General features: G+C 42.3%; 2 protein-coding genes across 8 annotated transcripts in view; one reads left to right on the plus strand and one right to left on the minus strand.

The window, feature by feature from the left end:
• The first annotated feature begins 901 nt into the window (after positions 1 to 901).
• On the plus strand, positions 902 to 23,533 carry TMEM50A (transmembrane protein 50A). Of its 6 annotated transcripts, XR_006220923.1 has the most exons (9): positions 1,103 to 1,550; positions 2,638 to 2,743; positions 4,695 to 4,807; positions 7,471 to 7,538; positions 9,317 to 9,409; positions 12,736 to 12,796; positions 18,238 to 18,453; positions 21,898 to 21,997; positions 23,201 to 23,533. XR_006220923.1 is itself a non-coding variant. In XM_042995274.1 (7 exons), exons 2-7 carry the CDS (start codon positions 2,651 to 2,653, stop codon positions 18,281 to 18,283), a joined length of 474 nt encoding a protein of 157 aa, XP_042851208.1. In that variant the 5' UTR covers positions 902 to 1,047; positions 2,638 to 2,650; the 3' UTR covers positions 18,284 to 18,706. The 6 variants fall into 6 exon arrangements, 2 of the variants coding, with proteins under 2 accessions (XP_042851208.1, XP_007083724.2); XR_006220925.1 differs by lacking the exon at positions 23,201 to 23,533 and having other exon boundaries at positions 21,898 to 22,826; XR_006220924.1 differs by lacking the exons at positions 21,898 to 21,997; positions 23,201 to 23,533 and adding an exon at positions 19,566 to 19,887.
• The window catches only part of RHCE (Rh blood group CcEe antigens), a 38,444-nt gene continuing 35,132 nt past the window's right edge, over positions 20,475 to 23,786 (minus strand). For both annotated transcript variants that reach the window (XM_042995272.1, XM_007083661.3), the window contains one exon: positions 20,475 to 20,680. In XM_042995272.1, the coding sequence (XP_042851206.1) occupies positions 20,654 to 20,680 (27 nt within the window). In that variant the 3' untranslated portion in view covers positions 20,475 to 20,653. The remainder of the gene's footprint in view (positions 20,681 to 23,786) is intronic.

Below are 23,786 nucleotides of genomic sequence, written 5' to 3' on the forward strand. Positions count from 1 at the left end.
CAGAGGTCAGGGATGCAGATAAACACCCTACAGTACACAGGACAAGCCCCCATATACAAAATTATCAGGCCCCAAATGTCAGCAGTGGCTTGGCTGAGAAACCCGGCCTTAAAGCAAAGGGTGGGGGCGGGGAGGGGGGGTGGAGGCCAAGCCCCAGACGAGGGTCAGCACGCGGATTTGGACTGCACAGTACACCACGCCCTCACCTGGGTAGTCCCTGCCTCCTGGGACTGACCCCGCCCCTTCTGGAGGCGGAGCTACAATGAGGGCCGGGTCAGGCACTGAGAAAATAAGACTCAAAAACCTAGAACTCGGGCATTCCTGGGTAGCTCACTGGGTTGAGCCTCTTCTTGATTTCGTCTCAGGTCTTGATTCTTGGGTTGTGGGTTCAAGTCCCCCATCCGGCTCAGTGCTGAGCATGACACCTGCTTGGGATTCTCTCTCCCTCTCTCTCTCTCTCTGTTTGCCCCTTCCCCCACTCTCTCTCTAAAATAACCAAATAAAAAGAAAGAAACAAACACCCTCAACAACTTAAAGCTGGGGCGGGGGCTGCAAACCCAGAGCCACTCTTTGCCCCACGCGGACCGGCACTTTTTCCCGCCACCGCAGGCCTGAGATAACTGCAGGGCCCTCCGCAGCCCTCGAAAATTTACCACCTCACACAGGACAGATACAGGGCCCAACAGACGCCTCCCTTTTCGGAAAGCTGAAGACCAAGGGCGACTTTTCACACCTCTGCCGGGAAGGCGTACTCAGGCTAGTCCACCCATCTTCGAAACGCCACGAGCGTCCGGAACACCAGCCCCCTTCGGCGCAGGGCACTGGTTCCCGCCGGCCTCCGTCTGCCCTTTCCCCTCCCCCTCCGCGCCGCCCCCTCCGCCCCAGTCTCCGCATGCGCGACCGAGCCCCGGGGGGCGGTGCTGCTTCATCCGGGTACCCGGCGGCGGGTGGCTGTTTTGTTTTCTTGGCTGCAAACTAGGGGAAAGTGAGGCGGCCGCGCGCGGCGTGACACCTGGCTCGGGACTCACTGCACTGGCGGGGCTGGCCGTAAGTGCCGGGCGGGAGTGGGGGAGGGGGTCGCCGCCACAGGCCGGAGAGGGCTCGGGCCCGGGGCCGTCTGCCCGGCCGGTGCCGACCGAGTCATCGCCTCCACCCTCTGGGAGGCTGCGGGCTCGGGTTGTGCCTCCCTGGACCCTTCCCGGACGCTTCCTCCGTCCGGCTGCCGGACCGCGCCCCTCCCCGGGACGTCGCGGGGTCCCTGCGGCGTCTCCGTGGTCCCCTCCTTTAGGGTTGGAGAAACAGCCCCCGAAAGGGAGTGTCACCGGCGGGTTCACGCGGCAGGGGGTGGCCGAGCTAGAACGAGTTCCCACATCCTTCCAGCCCGTGTCCGCTGCGGACCGAGAATCCCGAGCCTGGGGGCGGGGTTTGTGCGGCAGTGTGATGGTAATAAACTTGAGAAAAGTGGACTCGGACGGGCTCGGGGCGGGGACATTGAGACGAACCGAAACTAACACAAACTGGATTGCTCTTCCTCCCAGGGAAAAACAAAGGTGAATGGTCAAAACTGGGCTTGTCTTAAAAACATATTAGTATTGGTTACAATCTCAGTTTTTAATATTTAATGCTTAAAAGGGATGTTACGATTGGACTCATGGCTCTTTTTTAGAATGTCATGTTTTTGGACAATCAGGATTGCTGGCTACAAGAGTAGTTGAACAGACGGGTTCAGAGTCGCTGTAGGAGTTTGGGTGTGTCTTGATAATTAGCAAGTTATACGTAATTCAGGCTTTTTCATGCTCTGAAATAGAGATAATCCGGATGGGTTTTAGGCCAGGTCTGCCTAGGTCTGCTCGCAGGAATGGTTTTATGTAATTTGTTAGGTCGGGATTCATCACAGCGGATGTTTTCGTGTCTGAATTAGTATTAACTTCAATTTTGTGCTTTCTTTTGGCTGGAAAACATCTGTTAGAATCAGAAACAGATATTAACATGAAATTGGTGTTCTTTACTGGAAGTGACACTAAAACAAAAGGTTGGAGAAGGAAAAAATAATGAAGTGAAAGGACGGGATGTGAGTAGAAGACCTGTAGGGCAGTGTTTAACTTCTTAATCTGAGTAGAAACACATGTCCTATGATAAAATGTGAAAATTTTACAAGTATTTTTGAAATAATAATTTACAAGTATTATTTGAAATAATACAAGTATTTTTTCATCTAACTGCATGCTTTACCTCAGCCAAAGTCTATCATTGTCTCTCCATTATGTTAGTGCCCCTGGATTGTAAATGTTAAAATCACATAATAACTTAGTTTGGAATTAAAATTAATCATCGTTATAAAATTTTTCAATATTTGGATACCCACCTTTGTTCCTAGTTCTTAAATATACCAAAACCATCTTTTAAATTAAAAAAAATAATAAGCTAAATGAATCTAAATTTTGTTTTCCAAAGTTTTGATGTGGAAATTCATCAAAAATTAAATATTCTGAAGAAGCATATGTAGCCAAAATAAAGTCTTTCACTTTGATTCAGTTATCCCTGAACCGTTAATTATCTTCTAGGAACAGAAGTCATGTTTGAAGCAAGTAAATAGAAGTACTTTATTTAATTGATTTTTCTGTTTGTTTTTTTAAGTGACTTGAAAAAAATGTCTGGATTTCTAGAAGGCTTGAGATGCTCAGAATGCATTGACTGGGGGGAAAAGCGCAATACTATTGCTTCCATTGCTGCTGGTGTTCTAGTAAGTGTCATTGGTAATTTGGCCATTCGTTATTTTGTTTGTTTTTGTGTGTTTTGAATTCTGTAGGAGGTTTTTAAATATGTACTATTGATTTTATCTTTGACCACTAAATTTGTTTTAACAAATGTTGATGTTTTGTTTATGCGGGGGTTGAGTTATTCCATTTTAAGAGTTGACCTTATGGTTTGATATTGATTAGTAGAATGGTTGGTTTTCTTTAAATGCATGGTATATAAGACAGTAATGGTTTCTACATTTATTCATTATACGAGTAATGCCTCCTTTTTGTCAGTACATTAAGTAACCAGAAAGTGTTTAAGAAAGAAACAGGTCAAAACCAGTGGAGAGAGATGGTTGCACTTTTTCATAATCCAGAGTTAACTTTCTTCTCAATCTCATTGAAAAACAAAAACCAAACAGGAAACTCATTAAAGTGTATTGCCGAGAAGTAATCTATAGGGTAAAATTTTTATTTACATTGCAAATCCCTCAAGGCATCTGATATTTGTGTTTTATGCTCTTATGTGGTCATGTGCTCTAAATAATGGATTTTAAATAAACAAACAAAAATCTAAGTTTAGGGACTCCTGGCTGGCTCAGTCAGTGGAGCATGTGACTGTTGGTCTCAGGGTTTAAGTTCAGGCCCCACACTGGGTGTTAAGATTACTTAAAAATAAATCTTGAAAAAAGAAAATCCGAGTTCAAATATCTCCTCTTTGCCTAGTCTCTGACATTTATAATTTATGAAAAATGATTACCCTATATTTTTCCAAAGTAACAGTAAAGTATAAAACTACTGTAGAGGGGCACCTGGCTGGCTTAGTCCGTAGAGCATGGGATTCTTGATCTCGGGGTTGTGAGTTCAAGCCCCACATTGGGCATAGAGATTACTTAAAAATAAAATCTTAAAAAAAAAAAAACAAAAAAACTGTAGAAATTCTGCTCTTACAAACATCCAAAAAAAAAAAAAAAAACTTTACATTTTAGTTTATGAAGAAAATATCTTGAATAAAAGCATTGAGATGAGGATAAAAAAATGAGAGGTACTCGGGCTAGCCGGTAAAAATGTCATTAATAGAGTATGGAGCTGTCTGTAACCTGATAAAAATAATTTGATCAGCCTAAATTAGTTATTTTTAAAGACTTGCCAGAAGATGGCAGTTCCCAGAGCTAACTGGGTCATGATTGGGAATGGGGGTAGGGTACGGTGTTATTTTCAAAACCTTCTCAGTTACTTACCAGAATTTGGTTAATATTTTACTCTTAAGTTTGTGGTTAGCTAATATTTGTGTAGTTTTTCCTTATGTATTGGCCCTTGATAATATCCAGAACCAAATTCAATTAAGATAAATGATAACTTCGTGTTTAAATTGAATTTAACCTCACACGTAAAAGCATCCATACACCACACTATAATTTATCAAAAGGAAAAGCGAACTGCTGGCCCTTACCTATCTCACGACACCAAGAGGACAGCTCAAATGCTGCCAACAATCACTATTCCCCATATTGTTTTGAATAATTTTTTTTTGTCTTCAGTGATAACATCTTTCTGGAAGCTTATAACATCAGCAACAAGCTACTCCTTCTGTCGATTGGCATGTGAATCACTTTTTTCCTTTCTCCCGCCATGAGATTATTACAACTTATTTCCAGTTCACACAATAAGATGACAGACTTTATTACAACAATATAAAATAATGACCAAAGTGGGCTTAGAAAAGAAGTTCGTGTTACATGGTAATTGCTGGCCAACTTAAGGGTATCAAATATTTCCTCAGGGGTTAAGCCACGTGCACATTATATGCGAGAAACTGCTGGAACATTTAAGAAAATCTTGAAATTCATCCGAAGGGGTCTCTTAGATACTTTGCTTTCTTTTTAGCTAGTAAGATAGGAAGTTACTGTAATTTCTCACTAGTGTCACATTTTTTGTGTGTGTCTGCTTTAGTTTTTTACAGGCTGGTGGATTATCATAGATGCAGCTGTCATTTACCCCACCATGGAAGAATTCAACCACTCGTACCACGCCTGTGGTGTCATAGCAACCATAGCCTTCCTCATGTAAGTGTCACTGTCCACACTACTTACGTAGATCGCCACAAAATAAAAATGTCTTACATGTAGTCGAGTAGAGTTCATATTTTTAAATGTCATCAACGTATTGGACATGGATTAAAAGTCAACTCGCAGAGGAGGACTTACAAAGAAAAGCAACCATTCTCTTTCCTCTTCTCCCTTCCACCTCTCCTCTTCTACTCCCACCCCCAGCTTCTCTCCTCTCTCCTCTTCCTTCTATACTGCTGATGTTTGTGACTTTACGTTTAGGTCAGAAACTGTGTCCTTTGTCTAAGCATTTGTTTATTCACTCAGCCAACAAATATTCTTTAAGCTTTTACGTTCCAGCCTCTGCTCTAGGTATAGGAAATACAGCAGTGAATAAAACAGGAGGAAATCCATGCACTTATGGAATTTATACTCAAATGAGCGAAGCAGAGACTAACCAAGGAGAAATAAATTGTATATATAGCCTGTGAGATACCAGGAAGTGCTACAGAGAAGGCAGATAGATGTCAGCAAGGGTACAGAAATTTTCAGTAGAGTCAAGGAAGGCCTTATGAAGAAGGTGCTTTCATAGGAAAGACTTGAAGAAATGAAGGAGGTGATTGTGGGGCTATATGAGAGAGAATCATTCCAGTCCTATGGAATAGCAAGGACAGAGGCTCCATGGCAAGGAGACCAGGATGGCTGGAGTAAAGGGTCAAGGTCATAAAAGCCAGAGAAAACTGAGGAGACTAAAGAGGCATGAGAACAAGATGTGTTTCATGATTCTGCTCTTTTGCTGTTAAGAGCATTATTGGGCCAACTGGGGAACTTGAATGACGTCTGAAGAGGAGATGGTGGTCATGCATCATTGTTAGTATCCCAGTTTCGAGGCTTGTATTGTTCTCTGAAACTGTCTTGTTTGTAGGAAACACATGCACATTTCTAGGGTGATGGAGCATCAGGTTGGCAACTTTCAAAATTTACTTGAACTGTACTTGACATCTTTTGTGTAAGTTTGAGATTATATGTGAAATTAGTAATGCCAGAGCGCAAATGGAGATTGTTCATTTCAGAATGTGCCTGATAGTGGAGACTGACATGGCAGGGGCGTGACTGTTTGACAGAGGGCTAGAAAGTTTATTGAGATGGCTCAGCAAGGAGAAAAACAAGAGCAAAGTACCACTAACCCAAGAACATCTGCATTTTTAAAAAACACTAAGCTTGTTTGGGGCGCCTGGGTGTCTCAGTAGGTTAAGCGTCCAACTTTGGCTCAGGTCACGATCTCATGGTTGGTAGGTTCGAGCCCCCCGTTGGGCTCTGTGCTGACAGCTCAAAGCCTGGAGCCTGCTTCAGATTCTCCCTCTCTTTTTCTGTCCCTCACCTGCTTGTGCGCTATCTCTCTCTCTCTCTCTTTTCCTCTCTAAAAAATAAGTAAAACATTTTTAAAAATTTTTATTAAAAAAATCCTATGCTTGTTTTAAAATGTATTTATTTTGTGTACCAGATAATGTGGTTGATAATAGAGATCACTGAACATAATTATGAGTATTTTGATCATTCTAAAACTTAGATTTGAAAGAATAATTATGACTTCATATTATTATTTAAAAAATTAGGGTGCACATAGTCAACACATTTATTGGGCACCTGCTATGTGCCAAGCCCTGTGCCAGGCACTGAGAATAAAAATGGGAAACAAGGTAGACACAGTCCTTGCCCTCATGAAGCTTACATTCTAGTGGTAGACACACACATACACACACATACACACACGCACGCACGAGTGGAGAGATATATAGATATACACACAGATAATAGTGTGTATAAAATTTTATAACTTCTTAACTTGCTATATTGTTAACATTGTCCTGTGATGTTTAAATTTTTGAACAACTACTTCTAAAGAAAGCCAGGTTATCTCGATTTAGAGTGGTTCTCTGTGAAAGTTAACGAAAGATTTCCTGTTTGGACCGTGTATCAGGGGCTAAAAAAAACCCCAACATTTTACAACTTGAATCCCTTTGATAATGTCTTCCGAGCAAAAAGCTGTTGTTTTGCTTGAAGTAGAATTATTTCTCCAAACATTGGACCTTAGTACAGAATTATCACCAAAAAAACCCCTCATTCCTAAGCCAATTTTAAGTACTTTGGGGTTGTCTAGGGACCATGCCCTCTCTGTTTTGTCAGCATGCATGTTACAGGTGGCGTTTGCACAAATGGAAAGCTAGATAGAACCAAAGCTAAAGATGGTTCCATGTTAGCAAGATCGTTTTGAGGATTTCACTCTCAAACTTTAACAAATGAGACATAATTTTGAAAATGTCGCTCTCAAATGTTAGTAAGCGTCAGAATCACCTGAAGGACTTGTGAAAACTCAAATTGCTGGGCCCCTTGCCCAGAGTTTCTGCCTCAGTAAGTCTAGGGTGGGGCTGGGGAATTTTCTCTGTAATCAGTTCCCGGGTGATGTTAATTCTGCTGGTCTGGCGGCTGTCACCACTGCTTAGACGGTATCTGCTTCAAGGGACTTGCTTATGTTTACATGAGCCCATTGCTCAAGACTCATGAGGCCTCACCTTGCATTTGAGGCACTCTAGCTTATCGGCTCTGGTGATTTGATGTCGTGGGTAGTTTCCTCTTGGAGTCAAAGACCGTGATATCTTGGCTTTATTTTATTCACACAGGATTAATGCAGTATCAAATGGACAAGTCCGAGGTGATAGTTACAGTGAAGGTTGCCTGGGTCAAACAGGTAAATAGGTGTAAACGACATCTTACTGTATACATCCTTAAAAGTGAGAATTCTACCTGGAAGGACCACTCGTCTAACCCCTTCACCTCAGAAATAGGATGGAGGCCTGTCTAGAACAGAGGCTATAGGTTTCAAGGCATAAGGTACAAGTCACATTTAATCGAAGTCGGCTGTATAGTATAGTGTGCACAGTCTTGAGTATATAACCCCATGCAATAATACGTACCATGGACGGTAAAAGACAATAGCTAATAAAAGAATCCATGTGCAAGATAGAACTTCTGGTACTTTAAGCTATACCATATAAATTATTTTCTTCTCTTTTTTCCCAGCCTCACTTGATTGGATTGGCATTTTTGAAATAGTTTAGAATCATAGTATTTGGGGTGTGTTTCGAAATACACAACATAAAATGTACCATCTTGACCATTTTTAAGTGTACAGTTCAGTAGTCGTGAACGCATTCACATCATTGTGTAACCAACGTCCAGAACTCTTTGCATCTTGCAGAACGGAGTAGAGTAATAGAATTTTGGTGCTTAGGTTCACCCACTCCCTTCCCTCCCCACTGAGACTCCTGGGCCGCGCACCCAAGGGAGGCCAAATTCAGCATGTGTGTGGGTCGGCTTCCTCGAGAGTCCAGTATACGCAAAGACATGGGGGGCACATTTAGTAAGCACTTTAAATGGTAAACAAAATATTACATCCATACAAAAAGGAAACCTACAAATAAATACATTTAGGCAAAATTCAGGTGACTTTTTTTCTTTTTCTTTTTTTAATGAAACAGGAGAAGCTGCAGGAGTCAGCTCCGATCTACACTCTCAGACTCTCTGGTTCACTGTCTCTGCAGATGAACTTAAGTAACAGAGATACAGGAGCCCTGACCTGCCATAACCGTGAACTGTAAACGAACAGACAGATGTTAGCGGCCAGCACTGATACTGCTAAGCCAGTGATAGCTAGCGCCAGGACTAGAATGTGGCCCTCGCATCTCTGACTAACGTTGGTTAGCTAGCACAGCTCGGGGGGCCAGGGTCCGTTGTATTTAATACCATATCTAAAACTGTCAGCTTATTATTTTCATAATTCTCTTATGTTTTGGAGATGAAATCAGAAAGTAAATACAGCATTCTATTTGCTTTGCTGTATGGAAGAGGGCAGTGTTTTTATTAAAATGTATTCGTGCCAATTAAAGTCATGTCAGTTCATCTAAGGGCTGTTTATTTTATAGCAAATCTTCATAAATATTATATAAATGTGATTTAAACCTTGTTTGTCCTCCTTTATTAACATAATTTTAATGTAGCTTTCCTAAGCACCAGTCACAGTAAGTTTGAATTTATTTTGCTGCCTGACTTACCTATTCATCTATCACTGAATATGAATTTTTTGCTCAGTATACACATGTTATTGCCTCAAAGTTCTCTTGGAGGAGTCTAAATTTTGGAGTACAATTTCTAAAAATATATGGAGAATGAGCCTGTAAATATGAAACATATTTTGTGAGATTTTTATAGGATGGTTGAGGAGTTTTTCTCAGTATTCATATTTAAGGAGATTAATTATAGGCACTTAGAATACAGACCAGCCAAAAGGAAGAAGGCCAACGTCTGCACTGATGCAAGATACTCAGCACATCTTTCATTCTTATTTTAGATTTTAAATGGCAATGATACATTTTTTCTGTTTTGGTTTTTGCTTTCCTTTTGAAAAGTTGATTGAACTGACTGCTGCCACATGAGAAACAATTCTGGTAAAATGTTATTTCTTTTAAGGTGCTCGCATCTGGCTGTTCATTGGTTTCATGCTGGCCTTTGGATCTCTGATTGCATCTATGTGGATTCTCTTTGGAGGTTATGTTGCTAAAGGTAAGAGAAAATAGTTTACATTTTACTTCAGTGGATTACTGAAGTTGTGCATTAAAGTTGGTTATTTTATTTGTTTATTTTGAGAGAGAGTGAGCGTGCACGGGGGAGGGGCAGAGAGCAAGGGAGAGAGAATCCCAAGCAGGCTCTGTGTTGTCAGCTTGGAGCCGGACCCAGGGCTCAGTCTCACAGGCCATGAGATGTAAGATCATGACCTGAGTCGAAACCAAGAGTTGGACGCTTAACCGACTGAGCCACCTAGGCGCCTCAAAAGTTGGTTTTTTTATTTTTATTTATTTATTTTTTGTAAGTTTATTTATTCCGAGAGAGAGAGAGAGAGAGACAGAGAGACACAGAACAAGCTGGGGAGGGGCAGAGAGAGAGAAATACAGAGGATCCAAAGCGGGCTCTGTCCTGACAACAGAGAGCCCAATGTGGGGCTCGAACTCATGAACCAGAAGATCATGACCTGGCCGAAGTTGGAGGCTTAACCGACTGAGCCACCCAGGCACTCCAGGTTATTTTAGAATAAAGCTTTATTTTTTTTTTATCTAGATGGGTCAGCTACTAGCATTTATGCCTGGGAACTCCCTTCACCCTACCAGTATTTTGTTCGTTTGGTATGTTTTTGGTATTCCTTTCTTCTGTTTTTTTTTTTTTTCCTTCGAATAGAGCCTAGAAGTAATGGGACACAGCTCCAAACCTTGCTTCTCGTTGGCTTCCAAAAACCTCAAAAGCAGAATATATATGTTCTCAAGCTATTTGGCAAGTTTTGACTTGATGAATGATACCTATGCAAAGCTCTAACATCCTATAATTAAAATTTATTGAGGTTAGCCTCCCTGGTACTATGACATCATCTCCTTCTAGATAGAAAGTAAACGAGCACTTAATGTGCAAGTATCAGGCCACTTTAAAGCAAGGCCTACAGGAAAAGGCCTGCTCTTAGATCCCTGGTTGAAATTTCACCTTGAGGGACCCCGGAAAAATACGAAAATCCCTTAATGTTCCAGGTAAAATTGACTATGCTTCTCACAGTAAAAATATGGTATTAATGATTTGCAAAAACTGGACCAGCAGAGATCTAAACTAGCCCATATTTTAACCCTTTATTTCTTTGAACCAAATGTAATTCTTGGATGAAAATCGTGGGTTTCCTGAATTTTTAGGAAGATCTTTTAAGTCTTATAGACAGGAATGATAGTCTTTTTTAAATATGTATGTTTTTTGTTGGTCATGTAAGTTATTACTCAAACCATGTTACCAAAAATGTAGAAAAGAAAAAAAACAAGTATAGCAGACTATAATAACGTACTGCTCTGAAATGTTTTGGTGTATTTCCTTTGGTCTCTTCTTTTGTGTTTTTGTGTAGTTATAATCATACTATAAATAACGTTTCGAACACAGGTTTCTGCATTTTACGTGATAACTTAAGTAGTTCTCTTGCTGCTACAAAATCTTTTATCACCATATTTTAAAAACAAAAATGTTACTTTTTTATCTGAATTCCATAATACTTGTTTATTGTAGAATACTGAAAACATAAAAGAGCTCAAAGAAGTAAATAATATTATTTGTAATTCTTCTTTCCTGGATATAGCTGTTATTAATACAGAGCCCCTTTTTGTAGGAAAGTGTTTATCTCCTAGAGTTTTTAGTGATTTTTTTTTCCTAAAGGCTTCTGGAGTCAAGTTATGCTTTGAGAATTATTATCAGGAGATGTGTAATTTTATAAGTTGCCTTTCTGTAGGATCTTTATGAGCCATTGTTACCACTAATATGGAATATTTAATGTGGCCTTGTAGTAGTGAAGGCCTATGCAAACCAGCTGTTACGGTAATCAGATTAAGTTAAAACTATTCTGAGAAAAAGTTGATAATTTATCTATTCATCACACCTTGGCTCCAGTAGTAGAAACTTAGGAGAATTTCAGCTTCAGTCTGGGATAAATTGGAACAAATGTTCCCCTGGCAGTCACTAGTGGCTACTCTGTCCCTCCAAATGTTTAGGCCAAAAACTGGGTGATTAAGGCCTGTCAAAGATGATACCTCTTGTTCTCTCTCACCCCACATCAGTCCATCAGCAAATCCTATTGATTCTGCTGTTAAAATATATCCTGAATCCCACCACTTTATTTTTATGGATTTTATTTTTAAGTAATCTCTACACCCAGTGTAGGGCTTGAACCCACCACCCCGAGAAGAAGAGTTGCACGCTCTACTGACTGAGCCGGCCAGGCGCCCCCTGAATCCCACCACTTTTTGCCATCTCCATTACTGCCACCCTCATTCAATCCCTTGTAGTCTCTTGTCCGACTTCCTGAAATAGCTTCCGCTTTGGTCTCTGTTTCTCCCCTTACCCTTTTACTCTCCCATCCCCTCAGCACAGCAGCCAGAGGAATCCTCTTAAAATATGTCAGCTCATGTTACTTTTCTGCTCAGACCCTCCATTGGCTTCTCATCTCCCTCAGAATGAAAACCAGAGCCCTCACCATGACTGCAGAGCCCTATAGGATCTTCACACACACACACGCACACGCACGCACACCCAGTTCGCCCCTCGTACTTTTCTGATCTGTCTCCTGCTTTTCTCTCTTTTGCACACATGACCATTCCTCTCATGTGCCCGTATGTTCCCACCTCCAGGTGTTTGTGCCCTCTATTCTGCTGCTTCTGCATGGTCCCTACCCTCACATCCCCCCTGACCTTATGCCAGTGTCACCTTCTTGTGAGCTCTTCCTGGCCACCTGTATAAAATACCATCATTCAAGGGGCAGCTGGGGGCACCTGGGTGGCTCAGTTGGTTAAGTGTCCAACTCTTGATTTCAGCTCTACTCCTGATCTCACAGTTTGTGGGATCAAGCCCCACATCGGGCTCTGTGTGGACAGCAGGGAGCCTGCTTGGGATTCTCTCTCTCCCTCTCACTCTGCCCCTCCCCCACTCATGTGCTCTCTCCCTCTCAAAATAAAAAAAATAAACATTTTTTTTAAATGTCATCATTCACTACACTTCTCTTACCTTTTCGCACTTCATTTGTTTCTCCTTATTTTCTACATTGTTTAGCTTCATGAAGATGAAAAATATTTTGCCTATTTTATTTACTGCCACATTCTCAGCACATAACGGTGCTGAACATAATATGCATTTGCTAAATATTTGTTAATTGAAGGAATCACTTACTAAACCAGTGCTAGACTCTGTCACACGTATTACATCATTTAATAAATATTCAAACCAACCATGGTTACTAGAAAATTTAATTATGTAAGGCAGGAAAACCGCTGTTCACCAGTATATCAGAAACTAAATGTTTGCAACTATTTTTACAGAAAAAGCCATCGTATATCCTGGAATTGCTGTATTTTTCCAAAATGCCTTCATCTTTTTTGGGTAAGTTTCTTTTGCATTCTTCATCCTATTTCCTTAATTCTTTTTTTATAATTGTTTCTTTTAAGTCACTTACTATATTTAGTTGCTTAAATTTACCCTGTCCAGTGCCCCTCCCCCATGCTATGTCATAACATGTAAAGAATGAGGCTGAGAAAGATATTTTAATACGTGAGTTGGTTCGTTGCCAACCTTGGGAACATACACTGGTTTTTTAAACTGCAACCATGTCCCCTTTAATGAAGAACTATGATTTGTGTAGATTTAGTTACATAACACTGACTATGTTCATTTTATTTTATTCTTTATTATTTGCCTATGTTTCTTTTCTTTAAAAAGAGTGTTTACATTCTTTTTTTTCCAATAAAAAAAATACATATCTATAATAGAATTTAGAATAAAATTTAGAATAGAATTTAGAATAGAATTTAGTGATTCATCACTTCCATATAACACCCAGTGCTCATCCTGACAGGTGCCCTCCTTAATAACCCATCACCCATTTAGCCCATCCCCCCACCCAACACCCCTCCAGCAACCCTCAGTTTGTTCTCTGTATTTAAGAGTCTCTTATGGTTTGTCTCCCTCTCTGTTCTTAACATTGTTTTTGCTTCCCTTACCTTATGTTTATCTGTTTTGTATCTTAAAGTCCTCATGTGAGTGAAGTCATGATATTTGTCTTTCTCTGACTCATTTCGCTTAGCATAAAACCCTCCAGTTCCATCCGCGTAGCTGCCAATGGCAAAATTTCATTCTTTTTGATTGCCGAGTAATACTCCATTGTATCTGTATATATACCACATCTTCTTTATCCATTCATCAGGACAATGTTCATGTTAAATCTGTATCTCTAACAGTTGCTTTCAGTGAAAGCCTGCTTAAAACCCTTTCTCCTTACAATTTTGTTTCTGAGTGCATTTTATAGTTCTTTCTATCCTTGGTGTTACTAGAACTTATGCATGAGATTTGAGGTGTGGAGAAGTCCTAACATTCTTTATCCTTCTGATGCAATGACAAATTAAAAGATTAAAAAATCCCCTAAAAAGGGACACCTGGGTGGCTCAGTCGGTTGAGTGACTGACTTCGGCTCAGGTCATGATCTCACAGCTCGTGAGCTCGAGCCCTGTGTCGGGTTCTGTGCTGACCGCTCAGAGTCTGGAGCCTGCTTCGGATTCTGTGTCTCCCTCTCTCTCTGCCCCTAACCCACTCGCATTCTGTCTCTGTCTCTCTCAAAAATAAATAAACATTTAAAAAAATTTTTAAAAATCCCCTAAAAACCTTAATATGTTTATCAATAATCTTCTTCAGTGTTCACTCTTTAGGGAAACTAAGGGTCTGCCCTTTTCCCTGCCCTTAGCCTCCCCAACCCCAGCCCCACCACAGCTTCTCTTTATCTTCTGCATCAGGGATTCTTAACCATCATACCATGAGTAGGGATCTGAAGATGGGGAACCACCAGACATTTGTATATGCAAGACACTGGTGTTTCAGCTTGTTTCTGGGAAGAGATCTATGGCTTTCACCAGATATTCAAAGAAGTCCCTAATCCAAAAAAGGTTCAAACACTACTGTATGTTGTAGGACAGTCCATGGTCAGACTTTCCTTCTCTGCTCCTTCCTACCCACCCCCCCAAAAGGGGAAATCGAAGCCCCGTATCTACTTGAACCACTTGTGAAATGCTAATTGTTGCCATTCAGTAACATTCAGCAGTGATATTCAGACTTCTTCCTTCACCAGGAATTCTTGGAATTTTATAAAATCAGTTTGGAAATAAGACAAATGTGAACTTAGGGACGCCTGAATGGCTCAGTTCATTGAGAATCAGACTTCAGCTCAGGTCATGATCTCGCAGTTCATGATTGGAGTCCCTCTCTGCTGTCATCATAGAGCCCACTTCGGATCCTCTGTCCCCCTCTCCCTGTCCCTCCCCTGCTGGTTCTCCCTCCTTCCCCCCCCCTCAATAAATTAACCTTAAAAAAAAAAAAAGTGTGAACTTAGGAGTGGCAAGAGGCACAACATCTTTGGGTCATTCTTATAAAACTAGTGGAGAAAACCCAAAGAATTTAAACAACAATAACAAAAAGTTAAGCCACTGATTTTATGTGGAAAATAATAATGACCAAAGTTCATTGAGCAATTATTATGCACGAGGCACCTTTCTTTTTTTTTTTAATGTTTATTTCTGAGACAGAGACAGAGCATGAGCGGGGGAGGAAGAAAGAGAGAGAGAGACACACACAGAATCCAAAGTAGGCTCCCGGCTCTGAGCTGTCAGCACAGAGCCCGACGCGGGGCTCAAACTCCCAGACTGTGAGATCATGACCTGAGGCGAAGTTGGTCGCTCAACCGACTGAGCCACCCAGGTGCCCCATGAGGCACCTTTCTTAGTGTTTTACCTGTATGCTCTCAGCCAATCCCCGGCACAGCTCTGGAGGACACCCCGTCATCCCCATGTTATATGTGAGAACAAGCACAGAGAAGGTAGGCTCCTTGTCTGAGATCGTCCGGCTAGAACTGAGGCTGACTCGAGTTCAGGCTCCAGCTCTACTGGGATGATGACATTTGAAATCTGGGGTGAATTCAGTTGGCGTTTTCTCCTTTTGCTGTCCGCAACGGGTTGTTTAGTGTTAGTTCTGTTTCCCTCCTCCCCCGTCCTTTTTTTAGAGTGTAACACTAGACTTCAAAAACGCAGCATGAGTAAACCTCATTCCTCAACGTATGAAATAAAATTTGAGGACGTTTGTTATTTTGTAGGGTAGTGTAGCATGCTTATGAGAAAGACAGGGTTGATAGGATTTCTTGTCATTTCAAGCTGCGGTGCTGAGGCTTGGGCATCTGTAAGGAAGGACCAAGCACCCTGAGCTCGCTACTCCCGTATGTCCCCAGGGGTAGAGGTGCCCCGAGAACTAAGTACCCCACAACTTCAGCCAAAGGAAGGTAGCGTAAGGGTGCGTAAGAAAAGCTTCCTAGGGAGGGGATTTACTGAGAACCAGCCAGGGAGGGGCAAACAGCAGCCTTCTTTATCATTATTTACTCTGGCAGTGATAAAGGATGAAACAGGTTCCACGCTGAGATGCTGCTGGTGGCAGAGAAGTCACTCTGTCACAGCACGGAGGAACAGAGGATTGAGGGGGAAGATTTTCGGGAAATGTGTATCTCTTCCAATGAGAGAAGAAACACTACGTTCATACGGCAGTTTTCATATGTCACAAAACCTCGGAAACCCGTCATCGACTCGTCCCAAATTACGATAAATTCCTTTTATATGCAACAAGTTTGGTTAGTTTCTCATTTGGTCCTGTTGTCCCTATGAAGTCTGAAAAGGAATTCGGGTTTTTGAAAATACTGTAAGCAAAGTGAAATCAAATTCAGCAAATAGGCACTGCTACTAGGATAGTTGTAGCTGATTGCCTACCATTCTGATTCGTAACAGAACAATACTCAGCAACAGCTGAGAAGTTACGGTTTCAGAAATCAGACACAGATGTCAGTACCAAAGGTGACCATCTGACAGTGTAGGAGGGACTGGCTTTTGCCCAAGAAACTCTTCAGATTACAATTTACATCTGCTGGGTAGTATTCTGAAGTGTGTCGCATTCAGGCTCTCTGGAGGGTGGAGGCCTCCCTCATCCTAACCAGAAGATAGAGACCAGATCGCTTTTTGGAGCATTTAGGAAATCCTTTATAAAGAGAAATTAACATACTTGCGAGAGTGTATAGACCGTTTCCTGGTTGCATTTTTGTTTTCATCAAAAGACGCTCGAGTGTTTATTTTTCTAAGGGTAAACTGATCATTAGGATTGTAGGCTTAACCTTAAGTATACACTGGTAACTGGGAAACAGATGAGAAAACAAAATGAAAACCTCCATATGCCACTGGCGTCTGCTTCCGTCTTCAGTTTCGCCCTCACGCTGGCCCCCCACATCCAAGGCCCAGTGAACCTGCCTCTGAATTGTCTTCAACTTGTTCCCTTGTTGTCCGTTTCTCCTGTTCGGTCACCACCATCCCGTCCTGAGCAGTTCACATCCCTGCTTGGTTCCTCCCTTGAATCCAGTTTTCCTGTGTCACTTTTCCTTCTAAAAACATGGCTCCAATCCTGTCATTTCCCTTGTTAACATTTTTCAAAACTTGGAGCTGTCTCCAGAAGAACTCCACACTAGCGGCCATCCCGCAAGATTCTGTCCACAGTTGTGTCTTGTTTATCCTGTGCGGTATTTTCTGTTTTATTGAGCCGACGGTTCAGAATCAAGAGATTTTTACATCAAAATCTGAATTTTTGGCTTTTCTTCAAAAACTGGAAGATCTGACGATCCTGAGCCTCGCATGGCAACCATCAGCTGGAGGCGAATAGTTGTTCCTTTCAAGTAGGGGACGCAGCTCAGCATAACCCCATTTCAGAAATCGGCCGAGAGGGGGGTCAGTTGCCCCCTGGAGTAGAGCGCACAGGCTGGCGCTGCCCTCTTGACTCACTTAAGAGTCGGAAAGCCCCTGTGGGCAGTTTGCCACCCTGGTCAATTGGCTTACCAAATCCTGGCCACCTCCATTCCCTCTCTTTCTTACCCCTTAAGCTCTAATCTAGCTGTACTGGACTCTTCCTGTTCTGCACCTCGGACACCTTTATGTGTATCTACAGATCTAGACCTAGACAGGTATCTTCTTATGTGTGTAATTGCCCTCTTGCCCCTCTGAAGTTGAAACCTTGAAGAGAGCTGTAGATCGCTCCCCCCCCAACCCTGGATTGTACGTTCTGTGTGTGCGTGTTCCTGACGCCATGGTCTCCTGGGCTTTTCCTCCTGGGCTCTTCCCGAGGCCCCGTGGGCTTTTCTTCCTCTTTGCCTTTTGATCTACTGTTTCCTCTCCTGAAACCTCTTCCTTCATCAAACTAGCTTCTGTCCCTGCAAATCTCCCATTCAGACTCCTGCTTGCCCCTCAAAGCCCATCTCAAATATTACCTACTGCCCTTGTGACTCCTTTTCTAACACATTCAGGCTGAATAAATTCTATAGGCTTCTGTGCTCCCTCGACACGTGGTATAAATACCTCCTCCCCCTTCCTCACCTCTCTCGCCATTACCACGCTGTGTCATCAAGAACGTGAACAACTTGGGGGCAGGGACCCTGCATCTTGCTCATCTTTGTAGCCCTAGCGTCTAACACATCTACACCCAAGAAAGCTTTGTGGATTGAATATGATAGTATGGTTACCTACTAAACTCTGGTTAACTTTTTAAGGGTGACCTACGTCTTCAGCCCCTGGAAGCTAAGGCAGTGGTGGAGTTGGTGGGTAACCGCACATGATCAGCGTCTATTCTGATACGTTCCATGGCTTTTTTCATACGACTCGGCAGTTCTTTGTTGCCAGTTTCCCACCATTTTCCAAATCTCACATACTCATTTTAGCCCCAAACTCAACTAGGTGTGATGTTTCTGATTTCATTTGCAGGGGACTGGTTTTTAAGTTTGGCCGCACTGAAGACTTATGGCAGTGAAAACCTCCGATTTACTTCTGCGCAGCAGCCCTGCATGGGTTTTTTACTTCTCACTCCCAGTTTTTTGTAATGCCATTTTCTAAGCTCATTTTTGAGTGTGGTCTCAGCTTCGATTTGTGTAATACTAAAATCACGAGAACTTCCTGTGTAAGCAACAAAAATCGATTGTGGTAAGCATCGGATTTACTTATAAAATGTCGAAAATATGCCACATGAGTAACTTTAATTAAGTCTTATCATGGTATAACTTGTAAAAATCAATTACGGAAGAAATTACGGATACATCTCGTATGAGCATTTGTCATATCTAAGGTCCAAAACTGTGATTCAAGTGCTCTGAAGATTTAATGTGTCTGTGTAAATGTGGCTTCTTCTGTGTCAGATGTTAAATAAGATATAAACATTTTCATGTTTTTAAATCTACACGGTGGCCAGAATTCTTTCTTGCTATGCTTTGTGTTTGGTTTCTACAGTTTTGCCAAAAATTCTGCAAACATTTCAGCGTCAGTAGCCACTGAGGGTCTCCCAAGGGGGAGTGAACCTGTCGGAAGAGAAGCTCCTGATTTCAGCCACGAGGCTGCTCAGAAGTGTCCCTTCAGTACCACTGATGGGGGAGGCAGGGGTTGGCAGTCAGTCACTCAGCGATGACACATGGTCCTGGCGGGACGCCGACAGTTCGCATTTGAAGGAAATTGAAGGAAAGAGGAAGAGGATAGAGACTTGACACTAGGCTTTACTCTGGTGACAGGATTTTATGTTGTTGGTTTGACAGTCATTTGGATTCCAAGTTTCATCGTATCTCTGTACTGAACCACCAACCTCAAGATAGACCCAGCAAGGTCAATTATGATTACAAACATTAACTACCGCGAATTCTCGTAGTCTGTTTCTCTTTGGAACCCTATTATCTGTCAGGCTCTTCCTGAATCTTGGCAAAATGGGAATCTTTTTTTAAAGATTTACTATGGGATACATCTAAAGATAACTATGGGATCCGTGCTCTTCAGAACTACAGCTCGAAATGTTTTCTTTCATAAAACTTGCTACAGTTAGTCCTTCGTGAAACACAAAATACCTCTTAGATGATTTAAATTTGTGGTACTCTTCTCCCTACCAGCCACGTGGTCTTCTAGCACATATGGTCTGGAATATTGCCTGGGCATCCACACACACTCAAAGAAATGGCCGTGTTGTTGCCATCCCACAGCCAATCATTCACGGTGGGTTTTTAGAGAACTGGAGGGCACCTTAGAGGTTGAAGGTCCACCTTCTCTTTTTACAGATGGAGGAGCCAGACGGTGGAAACTTAAATTTCTCAAGGTCGTACATAGAACTGGTTTTGAAATCTTGAGTCGGTGTACCTCCACAATGGACCACAACATCTTCCCCTGTGCTCGGGGAATAAGAACTACTTTGTGAAACTGCTGGACTAGAAACACAGTGTCCACATTATAGGGCTAAATATAAGTGAATTCTTAATTTTTCCCTGTTTTATATCATCTGCTCTGCCGATGTAGACAAGAGTTCACTGGGTAGCACAACACACTTCGTGGAGCATGAGAAAGAATCTTAAGAATTGTCAATAAAATTGAACCCAATACTGGGACGCCTGGTTGCTTCAGTCAGTTGAGCGTCCGACTCTTGATTTTTGACTTGGGTCATGAGCTCATAGCTCATGAGATAAAGCCCTGTGTCAGGCTCTATGCTGACAGCGCAGAGCCTGCTTGCTTGGGATTCTCTTTCCCTCTCCCTCTGCCCCTCCCCAGCTCACACATGTGCACACGCTCTCTTTTTCAAAATAAATAAACATTAAAAAATTCAACCAATGAAATAAAGTTAAATGTGTATGTTTAAAACAAGAAGTTGAACCAATATCTTAATTATGTGTCTGCACCCAAGAAAATATTGATAGCATCATCTTTAAGGAAACCAAACATTTAGGGGCGCCTGGGTGGCTCAGTCGGTTGGGCGTCCGACTTCAGCTCAGGTCGTGATCTTGTGGTCCATGAGTTCGAGCCCCGCGTCGGGCTCTGTGCGGACAGCTCGGAGCCTGGAGCCTGCTTCCGATTCTGTGTCTCCCTCTCTCTGGCCCTCCCCCCACTCTCACTCTCTCTCTCAAAAATAAATAAACGTTAAATTAAAAAAAAAAAGGAAACCAAACATTTATTTTAAGCTATTATGAAATGACCATTTAAACAAATGTTTAATCTTTTTTTAAATATCGCATTTATCTCTGACCTTGTCTCATTGTATGTAATTAGGGAGACTTCACTGTAAAGAGTGTCTGTTGTACACACAAAAAGGGTGAATAACAATGAAAGGAGGTGGTCTCGATTTCAGACAGGACTTCTGCTTCTTGGATGCTTTTGCTTAAAATCCAACAGCCAAATGAGGAAACTGTAAAAGCAAAGCAAACAGATGAGCCCTTAGACTTTTGAAATGTGGACACATATTGAGTCTGGTCTTTGGAAACTTCTATTTGGACCAAAATGCTGTCTCATCACAAAGATCTTAGAAGGTCTTTCATAAAATCTGAATTGGAAGAGCTCTTCGACAGACCTTCATTCTCAGAGCTCTTTGCACAAGTCGTGGATACACGGTGATCGGCTTTTGTTTGAATGTCTCCAGTGACGGAGGACACACTACCGTACAAAGCAATTCATTCCGTTTTGCAGACAAGTTCAACTTGTTCGGCATTTACACAGCATTGCCCACTGGGCCTACTTAAATTCTTTGGAGAAGCATAGAAAAACATCGTTTTCTTTTTCTCCATGACATGACAGTCTTTGAAGTATTTGAAGATTGTCTTTAGGTCCCCTTTGGGTGTTCTCTTCTGCAAGCTGAAAATACCAAGTTGTTTGGTTGTGCCGTGTCACACCCACCAGACATCACTGCGTGTTGAGTAACCTGGATCACAGAATTCTAGAACTGGAAATCCGAGGAGCTAACATTTATGGGGCGTTTTTTTTATGGATCCGTGTGCCGTCGTTTCCCACACGGTATCTCCTTTAAATCCTACAACAATCTAGTGAGATACTGCTATCACTCTCTCCATTTCAGAGATGGGGGCACTGAAGCTCGGAGAGACCCCAGGACAAGAGGTGGTGGAACCCAGATCTGCCTCCAGAATGTGGAATTTGAGCCCATTTTACAAACGAAGAAACCGCCCCAGAAAAGGAAAGTGACTTGCCTGAAGGCACTAGCCTGCCACTGAGGGAGCTAGGACTTGAATTCAGATCCACGTTCCAGAACAATGCTCTTTTTCAGGGGCCTCTCCAGGAGAGAAGTCAGTTGGCAGGCTCCTAATCTGTTTTCCTACTTTGCTCTAAAAACCGCCTCTCCTCATTTTTGTTGAACAAGCATTTGTTGGATCCTTACTGTGTGTCTAGAACATTTATTTTAATCGGAAGCTGGGGTGATACCCGTGCGACAAGGCTAGGTTTCGAGAATTTTACAAAACAGCAGGAGGAACTCGTAACACATTCTGAGGTATTTTCATGCTAAATCAGTGGTGGTGTTTGTATTTCTTGGCAATGAAATCATGTTAAAAATAAGCTGCAAATACTTGTTCAGAAGCCAGTGGATGATCTTCGGCATACTTGCACTCGTTTCAGAATCCATTCTACAAGCTTAAACTTGACTTTACTCGACTCTCAAACATTATCTGTACCATTTCCCCACTGAAACTTCTGGGAGCTTCCAGCTGCCTGAAGGGTAAGTCAAGTGGCTCTAGCCTACCTTTCATCCTTCCCTTCACCGACTCTCTGCCGAGCCAGATGGCCTCATGCTTCTCCTGTTCCCCTTGCTTGCAATGTCTTTCACTTCCTGTCACTTACCCAAATCCAACACAACTCCAAGCTCCATTTTCCCTGACCTCCCCAGACTCAGGATCCTACCCTCCTCTCCTTCTTCCAGCAGCTACTGCCAGGATCACGAACTCCGTTCTGAACAGAGCTGTGCACCTAGAAAGATCCAGTCCCTCCAAGGGCTGAAAGCCCTAGTTTCTCTGAGATGCCCTCCTCCCCCACAGTACCCAGAACAGGGGCTTGCCTGCGGCAGACTCACAACAAAGCTATTTTCTGCAGAAAGGTTAACTGTGGGATTAATTTGAATAAGTGGATGTCAGTGAGTCCTTGTGCTTTGGAAAGCACAAAATAAAATCCATGGGTTATTGAAATTAAAAGTTGAAGGAAGGAATTTACTCTCTTAGTGAAGGCACAAGCCAATGAAATCTTGTGTTATGAACTGAATTTTTGTAAATCAGCATCTGAGTTAGGATTATTGTCATCTACAGGAAGACAGGGGATTAGTATATGCAGTTTCTTGAGACCTAGAACTGTATTTTGTTTAGATTCGTCTCCCTGGCTCTCCACCCAAGAGCTCTGTCATAGATCAGGTAATACTTTAAATGGAATTAATTAGTGAATAAATGATCAATTAGTAATAGAACCATCCGAGGATGAGATGGGGGACCTCTGGGGAATAGCGAGTACCCCAACCCCCAAACCTCCAGGCATGGTCTGGGCAACCAGCAGAGGAATGTCCCTTCCAACCCCCAGGAGTCTGGTTCCCTGAAGTGCATTAGGAGATTCAATAATGTTTAAAATCCTTTTTGGATGGTTTACAAAAAAAAAAAAAAAAAAAAAAAATCACCCCTGGATTTATCAGCTTTGGAAGTTTGAATTCTTGCCTCTTTAATGGAGGCTTTTCAAATGAAAGCTGTGTTATACCGCTGAGTAAATGGCTCTACTCAGCTGTAAGAAACTAAATCAGAATAGCGGGGCGAGAAGTGACTGTCCTCCAGCAACTGTCCACAACACACACACACACACACACACACACACACACACACACACACGTGCTGTGTCTTCGGAGCCAGACACCAGTTCAGTTCCTCCTTTTCCATTTACTTACTAGCTCTATCATTTTGGACAAGTTACTCCCCATCTTCGAGACTGGGATCCTTACTCTTGGGCACGGTTATTGCGAGGATAAAAGTCAGATAATGTTGAAAAGCATCTAGCGCAAAATCGGACACCGGAGGCTTACAATAAACGATAAGTATTAGGCTTACGCATTCCTTTGTGGTTGGTTAACCCCCCGTTTCACATTCATGTGCTGCTTTGCATTTTACAGAATGTAGTTACGGACATTATGACCTCTCGTTTGGTCTCCCAAACAACCCGGTGAGGTAGAACAAAGATTACCATCCTTATTTTACCAATAAGAGAAGTTGAGAAACTGGCCTATGTGACACCCTGCAGAACTGGTCTCCATTCATTGTTCCATCTCGCCCACTGCCGCAGTGGCCAGTGTGAGGCGGGGTTCCTCAGATTTCCTCCATTTAGTTAGCAAATGTTGATTGCAACTCAAATAATTGAGCTGGACATTTGTCCTGTTTGCGGCATATCTGGTTAATCAGCAGAATGCTTGGCGTATAGTAGTTGCTCAATAAATACTTGCCCAATGAATGGCTGGATTAAACCAGTTTTCTGAGTAACTC

This window comes from Panthera tigris, chromosome C1, assembly GCF_018350195.1.
Source record: "Panthera tigris isolate Pti1 chromosome C1, P.tigris_Pti1_mat1.1, whole genome shotgun sequence".
Classification (NCBI taxonomy): domain Eukaryota; kingdom Metazoa; phylum Chordata; class Mammalia; order Carnivora; family Felidae; genus Panthera; species Panthera tigris.